Source organism: Acinonyx jubatus, chromosome D1 (assembly GCF_027475565.1).
Source record: "Acinonyx jubatus isolate Ajub_Pintada_27869175 chromosome D1, VMU_Ajub_asm_v1.0, whole genome shotgun sequence".
NCBI lineage: Eukaryota > Metazoa > Chordata > Mammalia > Carnivora > Felidae > Acinonyx > Acinonyx jubatus.
In genome coordinates this window covers 59,900,922-59,918,533 of record NC_069390.1, presented here as the reverse complement: position 1 = coordinate 59,918,533, position 17,612 = coordinate 59,900,922, and the positions used below count along the sequence as shown (strand labels likewise).

Sequence of the window (17,612 nt, the reverse complement as noted above, 5' to 3'; positions counted from 1 at the left end):
TTACCTAGGAATGAAGTCTCCAGTTTTTACAATATAATAACTGATGGTGGGGTTTCGTCGTCAGAAGTATATAGCATAGTGTAATGGAAAGTATGGGATTTGGAATCAGAAGATTTGAGTTGAAATCCTGACTGACCCTAATGAACTGTATGACTCAGACAGGGCTCACACAAATGCATTGGCTACTTTGGGTTAGGTACATTATATATAATATCTTATTGAGTAAACCTCACAACTATTCTATGAAATTATTGTCATTATTTTCCTCCTCTTTATAGAGGAAGAAATCAGAAGTTCATATTTTGGGGTCACCTCTCTGTATGCTGGATAAGAATCCTTAGCACTGGCGTTTAGGAATTTATAGGGAATTTTGATTCACAGTCAGGTTTGGGAACCATTACTCGAAAGTAAGTCATTTAACCCCCTCAGCCACAGTTTTTGCATCCATAAAATGAAATGTACCTCTTATTACATTCTTATTTGTAAAATGGGGGCCCCCTACCTCACAGGGACTTTGGAAAGATCAAATTTGATAATCTGCTTTAAAATTCTTTGTCAACTATAAATGTCTGGATAAGTTTTTGTTTTTTAACCATAAAAAGCCACGTAGCACTTAGAGCATAATTGGCATTCAGTGAATGATTGTTAAATAAAGTTTAGCTAGACCTTCTCTGAATCTTAAGTTGAAAAAGCGGTGATCAGAGATCTGGAAACAACCCATTATTTTTCCTGATCATTCCTCACTCATCTATTCTAGAGCACACCCTGATGAGACAGTGAGAGAAGGAACCTGGCCTTTCATGGCCCCTTTGGCAGCTTCCTTGCTGAACCACAGGAACATTTTCTCATTTGATCCCCAAATTCCTGTGAGGTAGGTAGAATTCAGATTTATTTAGTTATAGTCAACTTGGGGATTTTTTTGTTGTTGTTGTTTATTTGTTTTAAATCAGAATACCTTTAGTTCTTGTAGGTAGTTTGTTAGGATCAAGTACTGTACTCGGTGCCTTCAGACTGATAGTACTATATGTTACCTGATCTCTAACACCAGATTTAGGTGGCTCTTTGGTAGCATAACATCATATGTATTCTTTCATACTCTCATCCCCAGGTCCAGGAGATGAGGGTGATTGAATTCTCTGGGCTTCAGATCTTTAAGGAGCATTGGGGTGTGTTTTTATGATAATGTGTCCTGTACCTTAGCATCAAGCTTAGTATTAAATAAATATTTGTTGCAGTAATGAACTAGGCTCAGTATAAAAACTAACTAGAATCATTTGCCTGTTTTCTCCTTATATTGCATGTAGAATATTTGCCTGAAATTTAAAACCTTTTTATTATAGCAAATTTAAATCATATACAAATGTAGAGAATATAAGAATAGCACAGTGATCTACACACAAACACACACAAGATTATTTTGAAACATATCCCAGATGATTTCATTCATTAAGCATGTCAGAGTATAGATTTTAAAATATGTATTTTTTAAATTGTGTTGAAATACACATAAAATTAACTATCAACCATTTTTTTAGTGTACAGGCTAGTATTGTTTTAAGTATATTCACATTGTTATGCAACCAGTCTCCAGGGTTTTGTTATTTTTTAATAAACTTAATTTTTAAAAATAGTCCTAGGTTTATAGAAAAGTTAACAAAGATAGTACAGAGAGTCCCTGTGCCCCTCACCCATTTTCCCCTCATGTCACCGTCTTACATAACTATGACACTTTCATAGTTCATTCTTTCAACAAGACTAAAAAACACTATTGTACACCTAAAACCAGCATAACACTGTATGGTTAACTATCTGGAATTAAAATTAAAACTTAAAAAACAAAAAGAGACTAAAAAATCAACATTGGTGCTGCACTCAGATTTCACCAGTTTTTCCACTAATGTTATTTTTCTGTTCCAGGATCCAACCAGGATACTACATCACTACATTTAGTTTACCCTGAATTTTAAAGTGATATTTCCCTTTTAAATCTCCTAGAAAAGGCATATGGAAGGAGCATTTCTCTTTGCTGTTCTTCTGCACTTCAAGCACATCTACCTCTATGTAGCCCCGGCTTATGGTGTATACCTGCTACGGTCTTACTGTTTCACTGCAAATAAACCAGGCAAGTTTTAGTGACAATAACAAAACCTTTATTTTCTTTTTCCTTGATTTGGTAGCTTGCTTCATGAGAGGATTTTATGAGGCACAACAGATATCTCTCGTTTATTGATCCTATAAACCCTTGACCATTCTGACTTTTCTGTGCTCTTGTCACACCATGAAGGTTGGTGTGCTATCAGGGGATACTTCTGGTTTTAGCACATGGTATAAGTTATGGTTTTCCATGCTCCTGGTAACGGTAATGTTCCTTTTCTGTAGATGGATCCATCCGATGGAACAGTTTCAGCTTTGTCCGTGTTATTTCTCTAGGACTGATTGTTTTTTTAGTTTCTGCTCTTTCACTGGGTCCCTTCCTAGCCTTGGTAAGTCTTTTATTTTTTAAATTAAGTAATACATGTTTTTTGTTGTTGCTGCTGTTGTTTAGAAAAAAATAATAAAACAAAGAATGTATAAAAGAAGCAAATCTACTTTTTTCTGATTCTTCCCCAGTATGACTCCCCAAAGACAGAATGGTGTTCTTTCAGACATTTTGGTTCATATTCAAATACGTATCTGTGTATTTACATGTTTAACTGTATGTCTTTCACACACATAGACACACACACTTACACACAGAATTGATGATCATTGTTCGCAGATTTCCTTATTTGCTCATTTGCTTACTTGTGACAACTTATTTGTAACTCCAAAATCAATACTAATGGTGTTGCATAGTCATTCACTGACAACATTCAAAGTGCCTAGAATATTATAGATGTTCGATGAATATTTTTCGTTTTCCCCTTTTTCCCTCACCCTGGGGTCTCCTCCTTTGCAGCTCGTAAATTCTTCCCTTATTATAATTATCTCATAGCAGTACTGGACTGGTATTCAGCATATCTTGTCCCACTCAACAGATGAGTAGGTTAGACAAGAGGAGGTTCTGTGAACTGCTCAGGATCACACAACTACTTGAGGGAACAAGGACTAGAACTTTCTACACGCTATGTCACAGATGGTTCTTTAGTTCTCTTTTTGCATTTGGAAAAGATCAGTCACTGTTTAATCTCTTTTGTACAGAACCAACTGCCTCAAGTCTTGTCCCGACTCTTCCCTTTCAAGAGGGGCCTCTGCCATGCATATTGGGCTCCAAACTTCTGGGCTTTGTACAATGCTTTGGACAAAGTGCTCTCCATCATCGGTATAGTAGCCAGCCTTCTTACTTAGACGATGGATTTGGACAAGTCATACTGAGAAATGGAAAATCCTGCTTTGTGTTTTGAATGTGGCTGAACTGTTTGTTGTCCGGCCTTGTGTTTCAGCTCTCAGAATAAACAGGGGAGCAGTTCTAGGGACTAAGGTTTCAGTGTAGTAGACAGGCTGTGTTCCTTATAAAAACCATTTGTAGCAATGAGGTTGATCCTTTGCTTTGGAAAAAAAAATACAATATTTAGACATTTTTAAAAAGTAATTTTTGCCTTGAGTAAAATGTTATTTAGCAGTTATCTCTGCTTTTAAACTTAAATGTGTGCATAAGGAAAGAAGACTGTGTAAGCTGTGACTCTATGTGTTCTATCAGTAAGGAAAATGATAGTCATGCATGAGATGAGAAGAAATGGGAAACCTAGGCTAGGCTTTTAAGTTTGGGTTGTGATAAAATAATAATAATAATAATAATAATAATAATAATGTATATCTTAAGATGGTTCTACTGAAAATAATTCACTCTAGAATAACTCACAGTAGTTTGTGAATATAGCCTAGCTTGATGGGAAATGGGGAGGATCAAGAGAAAGGTCAGTAAGCTTTGTCTGAAAAAAAATGGGCCAGATAGTAAATAGTTTAGGCTTGGCAGACCACATAAGGTGTTTTTGTTTGTTTTACCACCTTGAAAAATATGAAAACTCTTCCTAGCTTCGGGCTATGCAAAAATTAGTCACAGGCTGGGGATTTGGCCCTCAAGGTAGAATTTGCCAATTCCTGATCTAGAGTCTGATGATTTGGTTGGAGGCCCACCTGCATAAATGAGTGGCTCTGTGGCATTCTTCAAGTCACTTGATTCTTCTAGTGAATATAATAAGAGGATAATGTAAGTAACTGTACCAATGCACTATGTTGTAAGAAACATGCAATAATAAAAAAATGCTATGTTGTTAGTAGCAGGGGCATTGTAGCCAGACAGATCTGAGTTTAATTCTACCACCTATCACTTGTGTGACTTTGGACAAGTTATACATCTCTCTGTGCCTTAGGGGTCTGAAAGTAATGGCTACAAAGCTCTTGGCACAAGTAGCTGCTGTCACTGTTTTGGTGCATACTTAAAGGAAATCATAATTTGGTATTATCCCTCACCCACTGTGAATCCAGCCTTGATGTCCAAGGACTCTTACAAGGAATTTCTTAACATTTATATTCAAAAACCTTAAATAACCAGCATGGTATGAGGTATAAGGGCCACTTTCCTTGTCCGAGTGAGGAAACTAGGCTGTACATTATCTTATATATCTGCCTCTTCAAAGATGTCTTGGTCATGAATAGACACTTTTCTAAAGAAGACATCCAGATAGCCAACATGCACATGAAAAGATGCTCAACGTCACCCCTCATCAGGGAAATACAAATCAAAACCACACTCAGATATCACCTCACGCCAGTCAGAGTGGCTAAAATGAACAAATCAGGAGACTATAGATGCTGGCAAGAATGTGGAGAAACGGGAACCCTCTTGCACCGTTGGTGGGAATGCAAACTGGTGCAGCCGCTCTGGACAACAGTGTGGCGGTTCCTCAAAAAATTAAAAATAGATCTACCCTATGACCCAGCAATAGCACTGCTAGGAATTTACCCAAGGGATACAGGAGTGCTGATGCATAGGGGTACTTGTACCCCAGTGTTTATAGCAGCACTTTCAACAATAGCCAAATTATGGAAAGAGCCTAAATGTCCATCAACTGATGAATGGATAAAGAAGATGTGGTTAATATATACAATGGAATACTACTTGGTAATGAGAAAGAATGAAATCTGGCCATTTGTAGCAACGTGGATGGAACTGGAGAGTATTATGCTAAGTGAAATAAGTCAGGCAGAGAAAGACAGATACATGTTTTCACTCATGTGGATCCTGAGAAACTTAATGGAAGTCCATGGGGGAGGGAAGGGGGGGGAAGTTACAGAGAGAGAAGGAAGCAAACCATAACAGACTCTTAAATCCTGGGAACAAACTGAGGGTTGATGGGGGGTGGGGGAGAGAGGAAAGTGGGTGATGGGCATTGAGGAGGGCACCTGTTGGGATGAGCACTGGGTGTTGTATGGAAACCAATTTGACAACAACTTATATTTAATATATAAAAAAAAAGATGTCTTGGTCAGTGGCGGTAGCTTTAAGAGAGACTCATCAGACTGAAGGGAAAAGGAAAGAGGTTAATGAATACAAAATAATTTGGTAGTGTACACCTCCCCACATTTCACTGATTTTCAGTAGACCTTGTCTACTACAAGGCTGTGCTCAGACTGTCCTTGGCTGTCCTATTAGCTTGTTTGGGATGGGATTTGCATCATCATCCTCAGACTTGGTCATCTAATAAGTATTCCTTGAACACGTACGTGATGGGGATAAAAATGGATTAATCATCATTTCTGCTTTTAAGAAATCCAATACAGTGGAGGAAATGAGTGCATAAACAGATACAGGGCAGTAGGGTGAACACTAGATAGAGACATGTACAGGGTCCATATGTGTGTACCTAGCCCACAAGAAAATCAGCTCTACTTTTTTATTTAAAAGATTTCTCCCTCAGATGAGGAAGTGAATTAGGAGTTAACTTAGAGAAGTGATTAGGCCATTCTAAGCTAAGGGGACAAGTGTGGAGAGTGCTATGTCAATTCATTGTGGCCAAGCCACATTTAATCAAGCAGAGGATATGAGATTGGAGAGGAAGGGGCCAGATCATGGAAGACAGTTTATGCCATGCTTGGGAATATGGACTTTATAGGCAATGAAGGATTCCAAGCTGGGATGTGACATGGTCAGACTTGCATTTTAGAAGCCTGCTTCATTTTAGAGGTGAGAGAGAGCAGATTGATATTCATACTGTCTGCACGAATTCCCTGTTCCAGTGCAAAAAGCTGCTTTGCATCATATGATCTCAAGACCAGAGGCATTGTAGATAAAATAATAGTACAGAGTTGAGTTTTAATACAGCTCGACCTTGAAGCAACAATAAGATTTAGTAGATTTTTTTTTCTCGAGGAGTTGGTTGACCAAATATTGATAAAAATAAAGAAAATATCTACTTATTCTCTAGGTTTGGAATTGAAACTTCTTGATCCCAACAAAATTCCCAAGGCCTCAATGACAAGTGGTTTGGTTCAGCAGTTCCAACACACAGTCCTTCCCTCAGTGACTCCCTTGGCCACCCTCATCTGCACTCTGATTGCCATATTGGTAAGAATTCACCCACGGTACTCATTTCTTGAGTTTTCTCTGCTTTTCTTTTGTGTGGCTGGTTAATTTCATCTTTCAGGTTTTTCCAACTATAGGACAAATACCATAGCTGTCATCCTGCTGCAGACTGAGGTATTTCAGAGCAATTCTTAGAGTAATTTTGAACACCTTAAGGAAAGATTACTAGTACGACCTCTGCGAGAGAGATCCTTGCTGTGGCTGTTAGATCATTTGTTGATGATCTGAGGGGGAAAAAAGAAAAGCCTAGAGAGGAAGGGCCAAGGACTGCACTGTGGAGAAGGAAAACGTGTGTAGTGGGAACATCCAGGTTTCTGTTGTTGTTTTCATCCGTGGCTAACTGGTCAAAAATCCAAAGTTGCCTGGACTGCGTGGATATTTTGTCTTGATGACGACAATGAGTTAAGAGAGTCAACAGTGGCTCTTTGAGTGTCAAACATTGAATCTAACATGACTCAGGTGGTGTTAGAGGCTTCGTTCATAGCTGTTTTTGTTTGTGATCATGATGCTCTCAATTTCATGATATGATTTTAATGGCATTCAGTATAAATAACTCAATTCTACTTTAATTATACTCAGTTTTAATTTTGGTTTCTAAAAGATCAAACCTATTAAGATACCTGACCCCGCTTAATTAAGTGGCAGTGCTGATGGGTAATTAAGCTCTGCTGGCCTACTTGTTCCCATGTTCTAACTGCCTAAAACTTTCTAAAACGTCAGCCTCATAAGCTGCGTATGGAAAGTCCTAGTTTTATTATAAATTACAATCCAGCCCACAAAGCTAGGTATGTATTTATTAATATGGTAAAATCTAGTTTATTATTAGCCTCAAAATGTTTTTGAACTTTTGTAGTTTGACCTGATATCAGTCATTCATTATTAATTCTGATGAACAGAATTAATTTTTTTTAAGTTTATTTATTTATTTTGAGAGAGACCGTGAGCAGGGGAGAGACAGAGAGAGAAGGAGACAGAGAATCCTAAGCAGGCTCCATGCACAGAGCCCCCCCAACACAGGGCTCAGAGTCATGAAACTGCAAGATCATGACCAGAGCCAAAGTAAAGAGTCAGACGTTCAACTGACTGAACCACCCAGGTGCCCTGAACAGAATTAATATTAATGAGTTAAATATGTATTTCCAAAAGCCTTGTTTTCTGAGTAGGTTTTTAGTTTTTGTTGTTGTTGTTTTGTTTTGTTTTTGAGAGGGAGTCTGCATGAGCCAGGGAGGGTCAGAGGGAGAGAGAGCATCCCAAGTAGTCTCTGGGCTGTGAGCACACAGCCCGACTCAGGGCTTGATTTCACAACCATGAGATCATGACCTGAGCTGAAATCAGGAGTCAGACACTTAACTGACTGAGCCATCCAGGCGCCCCCTGTGTAGTTTTTTATAACTTCTGGTGGAGTGTTCACATGGTGATGAATTAACCCAGTGTAAGGGAGAATAGTCTAAGATGTACTGGTTTGCAGAGATGATATAAATTGTATTCGCCTGAACGATGTTTCTGTAAAGCCTATTTTGAGTGATACTGAAGTTTTATCTTTGCCTGTTGTTTCTAGCCCTCTGTTTTCTGTCTTTGGTTTAAACCCCAAGGGCCCAGAGGCTTTCTGCGATGTCTAATTCTTTGTGCCTTGAGCTCCTTCCTATTTGGGTGGCACGTCCATGAAAAAGCCATACTCCTTGCAGTTCTCCCGATGAGGTAAGCGCGTAACTCAGTCAGCCGGCATTTCTGGCAGATGTCGTAATGAGCCTGTTGTTTTCCATGTGACATGTTCAGTGGGATAGGCAAAGGCAAAGATGTACAGGAATAGATTTATACTAGGACAGGACAGGGATGCTTAACTTGGGATCGCTGGGCCTGGGAATATGCACACACAGTTACTGCTGTTTTTGTTAAGGGTACTACAGCAATTAAGAACCATGATACAAGGTGTTAGATCTGGATATTGAATGGCAGCATGGTATAGAAAAGCATAGGCTTTGGTGTCACCTCATTGGCGAAAATAAGATTTCATGGTTTCTTGTTAAGTGTTGTTAGAGTAATGATTGAGTCCATTATGGAGTAAAATTTAATATTTGTACAGAACTTCACATTTTGCAGAATGTGAGGTGGTTTTTGGTGGGGAGAAGAGGGGTTTGGTTGGGTTTTTTTCTTTTTGCATTTTTTTTTTCTTTTGAGCCTCACAGCAACCTTTAAGGTAATTAGGATACATGGATATCATCCCGTCTTAACATCTACAGAAACTGGGCTCAGAGAGTCTAAATGACTTATCCAAAGCCACACGGCTAGCAAGTAGCACAGTTAGGACTTAAACCTGAATGTTATGATGCTGGTTCCTATGATCTTTTCACTGTACCATGCTAAAAAATTAAAAATTAAAAAAAATTAAATGCAGTAGTGTCCATTTTGCATATAATTAAATCCTGATAGATAGATGATATTAGAATTAGCCTTTTTTTTCCCTTGAGATTTTTCTTAAATCTTGAGAGAAATTAAGCTCTGAAGGAAGCTTAAGCAAATTTGTCACGTCAGTATATGGCTTGTCTGGATTCATTCAGCAACGTAGAGTTTCCAAATTAAGAAATAGAACAAAACTTCTAATGTCTTTAATTAGAACTCATACTAAGCACCATCAGGCATGGGGCACTGCCCAAGAGAAGAGCTCCAGGTCTGGAAATTAAACTCCCAAGTCCTGTCTCCCTGGCTACCACCACTAGGCAGCTCCTAGTCCCACCATGTCCCTTTCTGTGAGGAAGGCAGTTACTCAGGGAAGCAAGACTCTTTTTCAATACTCCCCAATTCAGTGTGGTACATTCTTCCATCAGTTGCTTAAATTTTCCCACGAAATGAATATTCTCAATTACATTGGACTTGTAGCAAAGATCAGTATGTTAGCTTATGCATAAGCCAGTGCTAGAAATAATAGATGCCGTTTATTCAAGCTGTCTGCTGCAAGTGTAAGTTTCAGTTGTTGTTTTAAGGAATTATTATAAGAATTTTTATTTTTAGCCTTCTTTCTGTGGGAAAAGCAGGAGATGCTTCAATTTTTCTGATTCTGACCACAACGGGACATTATTCCCTCTTCCCTCTGCTCTTCACTGCACCAGGTAAACAGCTTTTTATTTTAGAGAGAGAGATTTGATTGCCATGCCTTTTTCATCAGGGCCTAGAGATCAATATATCTCATTTAAATGACCTTAAAATCTCTTGGAAGGAGAGAGCTCCTCCATGCTCTTAAATAAAACCTCTAATTTGTTCCTAATCCTCAGTATCTTTAGATGTCACAAAGATGCATCATTAAGCTCAAAAAGCATTGCTAGCACTATATAGCTGTGCCAGTGTGCTTATTATATTGCCTTGAGTATCATATATCTTTCTGTGATCAACCGAATTATCATCTGTATTTTTTTTTTCTTTTAACAGAACTTCCCACTAAAATCTTACTCATGTTACTATTTACCACCTATAGTATTTCCTCACTGAGGACTCTATTCAGGTAATCCAAAAGAGTACATTTAAAATTATGTTTGCTGTTGTGAAATGTTTATTCCTAAATGGTCCGTTAAGCCTTTAAAAAATATTTTTTTTTCAATGTTTATTTTTGAGAGAGAGAGTGCACGAGCAGGGGAGGCACAGAGAGAGAGGAGGACAGAGGATGTGAAGCAGGCTCCACACTAACAGCTGAGAGCCCAATGCGGGGTTCGAACTTACAAACCATGAGATCATGACCTGAGCCCAAAAAGCTGCCAGAATTTTTTTAGGGACAAATTACCCATAATCACATCACTCTGACATGACAACATAGTTCATGTCTTTAACTGAAGGACTATTTGAGGAGGGACTACCTAACTTAAATTAAAACCTTATATGAAAACTTAATATTAGAATGTAAAATATGCATTATGAGTAAAGCCACATAAATATAGATGCATAAAGCTAATATACATGTAGGGGCGCCTGGGTGGCTCAGTCAGTTAAGCGTCTGACTCTTGGTTTTGGCTCAGGTCATGATCTCATGGTTCAGGGATTTGAGCCCCACATTGGGCTCCACACTGACATGCGGAATCTGCTTGGGATTCTCTATCTCCCTCTCTCTCTGCCCCTCCCCTGCTTGCTCTCTCTGTCTCTCAAAATAAATAAATAAACTTCAAAAAATATTTAAAAAAAATTTTTTTAATGTTTATTTTTGAGAGAGAGAGTGAGTGAGTGCCAGCGGGGGAGGGGTAGAGAGAGAGAGAGAGAGAGAGAGAGAGAGGGAGACACAGAAACCGAAGCAGACTTCAGGCCCTGAGCTGTCAGCACAGAGCCTGACGTGGGACTCAAACCCATGAGCTGTGAGATCACTACCTGAGCCGAAGTCAGACGCTCAACCCAATGAGCCACCCAGGCGCCCCTACTTCAAAAAATATTTTTAAATAAATATATGTAAAAATTCTTGTTATAGAATTATGGGTAGAATTTTTTCTCTTCTAAACTTAATATGATGTTATGCATATAATTTTTTTAAAGCTCCTTTATGATTCATATCTGATTATGTCCATAAGCCTCATATACTTAATTATATTACAACTCAGTTCTCACCATATGACCCAGCAATTCCACTGTTAGTATATACCCAAAAGAACTGAAAAGAGGAACTCAAACAGATACTTGTACACAGTGTCCATTGCAGCTTTATTCACTGTGCCAAAAGGTGGGAACAGCCCAAGTGTCCATCAGCAAATGAATGGCTAAACAAAAGGTGGTGTATACATACAGTGGAGTACTGATCACTCAGAAAGAGGAAGGAAGTTCTGATGTGTGCTACAACATGGATGAACCTTGAAAACATGGGCTAAGTGAACTAAGCCAGACACAGAAGGACAAATACTATATAAACGCTGTAGAATAGGCAAATTCATAGAGACAAAAAGTAAATTAGAGGTTACAGAGTAGAGGTTCGGGAGGAGGAATGGGGAGTAATTATTGCTTGATGTTTCCAGAGATTCTGTTGGGGTGATGAAAATGTTTTGAAAGTGGATAGTGATGTTGGTAGCAGAACACTATCAATGCACTTACTGGGACTGAATGGCATACTTAAAAATGGTTAAATAGCAAGTTGTATGTTATTTTACCAAAACAAAAGCGTCTTGAAAACCATCAATTACCTATTGTGTAGCATTTTTTTACATCAGCGTCACAGCATCCAGCTCCCTTTCCTCCCCCAGATGCAGAGCTGGTTCTCTCAAGCAGCTTCGCTGAGGCGACAGCATGGGTAGATGATGATTGGGTAAATCTGGATTGTTGAGCTAGTGCAGTGGTATATCATTCTCCATTTTTTCTAAATGTGAAATTGAATGCACTCTTTTGACAATGGCTTTGGCTATCATTCACATCAGGACGGTGCAGGTGGGAAGCTTCAGCTGAGAGATGTTTGCTAAACCAGGATGACTTGTTTAAAATGAGACTTTTCTCTCCTTTTGTCTTCAGAAAAGAAAAACCTCTTTTTAATTGGTTGGAAACTTTCTACCTCCTGGGCTTGGGGCCTCTGGAAGTCTTCTGTGAATTTGTATTCCCTTTCACCTCCTGGAAGCTGAAGTACCCCTTTATCCCTTTGTTACTGACCTCAGTGTATTGTGCAGCCGGCATCACATATGCTTGGTTCAAACTGTATGTTTCAGTGTTGTCTGACCCTCCTTCCAGCAAGACAAAGAAACAATGAATAAAGGAACTGCTTGGATGTCTTCCAAGCAATTATTTCATGGGAAATTAATCAGAACTTGAAGAAAGTTACTGGTGGCATGAACCATTCATTTCAGTGGTTCTGTTTGGAAGACCATTCTTCTAAACTTGGCCTTGCCCAGCCTAGCGACGTGATTGTCACCATGGTGAGAAGCCACTTATCCTCCCTAAGCAATGAAGCACATTTGAAACAAATCTCGCCTTGCCCTGTTCAAGTCATCTGAGATGATTCAGACTGCTGTGCTTGCTCACAGCAAGCAGGGAGTCTACCAACAACATGATTATTTGTAGCCTGTGATGACCATTGTCAGGCTATAAGGCATAATTAGAATCATGTGCTAAGGGAAATAGAAATAAAATGCTGTTTTGTATTTCTGAACAAGAATGTTCTGGATCATTATCCGCTCCTATATTTTCCTACTGGCGTGTGCACACAAACAGGTGATGTTCTGTCCCCATTCTATACACCTTGTTCCAAGAGGTGGTTTTTGTTGTTGGGTTTTTTTTTTTTTTTTTGAAATTATACAATAACAATACTCACAAAGCAAGGGGGTGAATACTTAATGAACTGGTTTGGCCTGTCAGCATATCAACGCTTGCGTTGAGTTAAGGACATCTTGTACAGTTCATTTATTCTAACAGCAAGCTCTGCAGTTTTGATAAGGCTGCCACTTCTTAAACTTTCGTCATATGAACAAACTTAAGTGGTTTTTGCAGCCTGGCCGTGTCCTCTCCCTTCTAGAAGAGTCCTTCACACACACTTTTTATCCACGACCCCAGTTTGCCGAATATCTGCTGCACATTCAAATTCAGCCAACGTTTATCTAGCCAACACCAGGACCTTTCACACATTTTATTTACCCCTTATCCTCTAAGAAGATCAGAGTCCAAGTCAGTGGCATCCTGCGATGCTAATCCAGCTATCCCATCCCTTGAATCCACTCAACTTTCTGGAGACGTCTTTTGAGTCCATTGCAGAGATAAAGATGGAGATTTTGCCAAAGGGGGAGAGAAGCATAGCCCCTCCAGCCTGTTTTCCTCACCACAGTCCCCTTGGCACTTCGTGTTCCAGCTGTCCTAACAACTGCAAATTGCCAGTGTGCCATGCTGCTTTGTGCCTCTGCTCCCTTTCATCCATTCTACTTCCTGTCTCTCTGCTGACTTTCCTACCCTGTCATGTGATTGTACGTACTTCATCAAAATTAAACTTAACTGCTACCCTATGTATGAATATGCAGGTAGTATGGTGTAGTGATTAAGAATAGGAGCCCCAGAGTCACACAGCCTGATCTTAAATCCTGCCTCCATCATTTTTTTATCTGCAGCCAGGTTATGTAGCCATCCTTTGCCTCAATCTCCTTGTCTCTAAAATGATTACAAAAAATTTAGAATGCTGCCTGACACATGAATGTGCAATAAATATCACTTGATATTTTTAAGAATCCTTTCCTCTGCCTCAACCTTCTCTCCCCATGCCCCAGAACTGAGTACCCTCACCATGTGTGAGCTCCCATGCTGGGGAGTCTACATCTAATATTAATTCGTTTATCCTTTTTCCCCAGGAGGTACTAGCAGTTTGAGAGCAGAGACCACACTTGTCTTAATAGCCCCAGTTTTGGGCACAGTTGAATGAATGAAGCGCACCGCACAGGCCATAAATCTAAGTGTTTACTAATACCAGCATTAATGCAAGAGACTCAGCGTAGTTCACATCTTGGCCAATTGATGTGCAAGCAAAAAAAAAAAAAAGAAATTAGAAGTTGAATTTGGATGCATATCAACAAGGCCAAATTTAATCGTACTTTGTAGATTGTTCTGTGATGCCAGAACTGGAAGAGCCTATGTGGTGCAGAGATTTCCAGAATGTTCCGAAGAGCATGGGATGTTCCTGAGAGTTGCCTCAGAGGCTCTGGGCCCTGTCCCATCTTCCACCAAAGCAAATATGCTTTAATCTATTTCATATATTGGGCTTTGCATAAATTTTTGTTTGACAAAGAGTTCAAAGTCCAAATACAGTTTCTTTAAATCAACTCAACCTCAAGGGGCACCTGGTAGCTCAGTTGGTGGAGCCTCCAACCCTTGATTTTGGCTCAGGTCATGGTCTCCCGGTTCATGGGATTGATTGAGCCCCATGGCAGTGTCCTCACTGACAGCGCAGAGCCTGCTTGGGATTTTCTCTCTCCTCTCTGCCCCTTCCCCTGCTTGTGCTCTCTCAAAAGAAACAAACATTTAAAAAATAAAATAAAGCAACCTCTTACGTTACCAGGAGGGAAACTGCTCCAGAGACAGGAATATCTTGTTGGTGCCACACAGACTCGAACCCACACTCCTGCCTATGGCCCAGGACTCTCCCAAGTACCATACTTCGTATTCATATATTTAAACTTTGCAAGATGTGGCTGGCTTTCAATAACAAATTTCTAGGTTTCAGCAGTTCCTAAGTAAACCAAAGTGCTGTTCAAAATGTTTCGAAATCTAGAATTAAGTAAAGTCAAGAACAAGCTAAGGTTACCGTCAAAATTTAAATAGGGTATATAAATAACTCTTTTTTTACCTGCTGTTTAATTTATATGCAGTGTGCCAAGCTTTAAGAAGATAAAAGAAAAGAAAGATGGGAGGGACTTGGTACTCTTGCTTCCAGTATCTTTACCCAAGCAGGGGGGTAGAGCCAGAACCAGCAGGGAGCTACCAGGAAGATGCACTGCCTTTCCAGCCTGAAACTGCTATGGTGTCCTTGTTAATCACCACCTGAAGCTACTCTTTCTGAAGGAAGCACTTCAGTGTCAGCGAACTGCCCCCTACATACAGTCTATGTGGCTGTTATGCAGCTAAGGGAGCAGGAAAGCATTCCAATAAAATATGGCCTTTGAAAAACTACTCTTGAGTAGTTTGATGAAATTACATTTCCATCGTGATTGTGGTAAAAAGCAAATCTTTTGACCCCTCTATCTCATTTCTGGTGCTCCAAAGAAACAGACTACTGTGCTAATGGCAGCTGAGATTAGAGCAAACCTATAAACCTCAAAAACTTGAGTCAGTACAGCCGTTAGTATCTCACAATGAAGTCCCATATTCAGCATGCCCGTTTAATAGAAAGATCGATAAATGTACCAATTTTTCTGTTTTGGTCCCAGGAGTCAGAAATAAAAACAATAGGGGCACCTGGGTGGCTCAGTCAGTTAAGTGTCTGACTTTGGCTCAGGTCATGATCTCATGGTTCGTGAGTTTGAGCCCCACATTAGGCTCCATTCTAACAGTGTGGAGCCTGTTTGAGATTCTCTCTCTCTCCCTCTCTCTCTGCCCCTCCCCCACTCGTGCTCACTCTCTCAAAATAAATAAACTATAAAAAATATTTAAAACAAAAAATATGCCTATTTCCTACGAAAAGGACAGGACCTGAAATATACCTATGGCAGAACTCTAGAATCACAGAACTCTAGAATCCTAGAAAGGCTCTCAGATGATTACTTGGCACATTTTTAACAGTTTTCTTGACAATAAATAGTCAGTGTGGAAGTGTTCACCATGTCATAAAACAACCCCTCCCATATTCCTTAGGGCATTTAATGCTGAATTAATATTTTTCTTCCTCTGACTTTTACTAGTTAGTCTCTGGAGGAGTACATAATGAGGTCCTATTCCCATTTATGACAGCCTTTCAAGTGATATACAAAAGGAAAATCCCATATTGTGTCCTCTTTTGTTGAGTGCCAAGTACTCTTCTAGGCATTACCTCTTTTACCCTTCCTAAAACTTTGGAAATCAAATTCATTTATTATTCCTTTAAAAAAAAATTCACAGGAGCACCTGGGTGGCTTAGTCAGTTAAGTGTTCAACTCTTAATTTCGGCTCAGATCATGATCTCACGGTTGGTGAGATTGAGTCCTGCGTTGGGCTCTAGGTGGACAGTGAGGAGCCTGCTTGGGATTCTCTCTCCCTCTCTCTCTGCTTCTCCCCCATGCATGTGAATGCTTGTGTTCTCTCTCGCGCTCGCTCTCTCTCTGTCTCTCAAAATAAAAATAAACTTTAAAAAATTACAAAAAGCATATTCACTGAATTCCTACTGAGTATTTTGTACTATGCTAGGTGCTAGAGATCAAAAGGTAAACAGAGACATATTCCTGCCTTCAAGGAGTTTATATTCTAGTGACTGGAGAGTCCTGAAAGCCAGAAAGAGTGGCATGCGCTGAAGTTGGAGAAGTAGGCAAGGCCCAAGTCATGCAGGGTCTTTTAGGCCATTGTAAAGAAATTAAATTTTATTTTGAGTACAATGAGAACAAAAGGGTTTAAAAATTTCTGAATTGATTTTCATGTACATGGAGCAAAATTCAAAAAGTCCCCAGCCACCCAGTTCCCCTACCAACAGGGCAACCATTGCCATCAATATCTTATATCATTGCAGAGACACCAGACATATCTGTATGTTTATAAACACACAAACGATACCATTCCACACACTGTTATGACCTTGCTTTTTCTTCCTTAATGTATTTTGGAATTCATTCCATTATAGGTATATATAAAATTCCATCATGCTTTTTTAACAGCTGCATAATATCTGTATCTGTTATCTATTGCTGTGTAACAAACTCTGTGGCTGAAAAAGCGCATCTCTTATCTCAAAATTGTAGGTCAGGAATCCAGGCTCAAGCTTATCTGGTTCTCTGCTTTGGGGTCTCTCACAGGCTCCAGTGACACCTTGGAGCTATGTTCTCATCTCAGGGTTTGACTGGGGACAGATCTGTTTTCATGCTCACACAGTTGTTGGCAGAATGCAGTTCTTTGTGGGTTGTAGAACTGATGACCTCAGTTTCTTGCCGACTGTTGGGTAGAGGCTACCCTCAGTTCCTTGCGGTGTAAGCCTCCCCATAAGGTAACTCACAACAGAGCAGCAGACTTCATCAAAGTCAGCAAGGGAGAGAGTCTGCTAGCAAGACAGATGTATGTTATGTGATGTAATCATGGAAGTGACCTCTTGCCACCTTTGCCCCGTTCTGTATATTAGAAGGAAGTCCACATGTCCCACCTACACTAAAGGGGAGGGGATTACACTGGGCTTGAGTACCAGGAGGCAGAGATAATTGGGGGCCATTTTCAAGTCTGTCCATTAAGGTATCCATTGTATAGATGGACCATAATTTATTTAACAAGTTTCCTCTCAATGGACCTTTGTTTCCAGTATACTTTATTCTGCACATGTGCTAGGATTGCACATGTTATAGGATTAAATTTCTAGAAGTGGTTTCTGGGTTGAAAGCTATGTGCATTTAAAAATTGGTCGGGGGCGCCTGGGTGGCGCAGTCGGTTAAGCGTCCGTCTTCAGCCA

The 17,612-nt window shown here is 39.7% G+C and overlaps 1 protein-coding gene across 2 annotated transcripts in view; it reads left to right on the top strand.

Annotated features, from left to right (window-relative positions):
• Positions 1-15,077, top strand: part of ALG8 (ALG8 alpha-1,3-glucosyltransferase) — a 29,218-nt gene extending 14,141 nt beyond the window's left edge. The window contains exons 6-13 of one of the 2 annotated variants that reach the window (XM_053203738.1): positions 1,996-2,122; positions 2,380-2,483; positions 3,181-3,301; positions 6,408-6,547; positions 8,124-8,263; positions 9,575-9,672; positions 9,989-10,061; positions 14,863-15,077. In XM_053203738.1, coding sequence (XP_053059713.1) covers positions 1,996-2,122; positions 2,380-2,483; positions 3,181-3,301; positions 6,408-6,547; positions 8,124-8,263; positions 9,575-9,672; positions 9,989-10,061; positions 14,863-15,004 — 945 coding nt within the window. In that variant the 3' untranslated portion in view covers positions 15,005-15,077. Of the gene's footprint in view, positions 1-1,995; positions 2,123-2,379; positions 2,484-3,180; positions 3,302-6,407; positions 6,548-8,123; positions 8,264-9,574; positions 9,673-9,988; positions 10,062-12,034; positions 12,672-14,862 lie in introns of those variants that run through there. The other variant, XM_015078876.3, reaches the window with a different exon arrangement.
• The last annotated feature ends 2,535 nt before the right edge of the window (positions 15,078-17,612 follow it).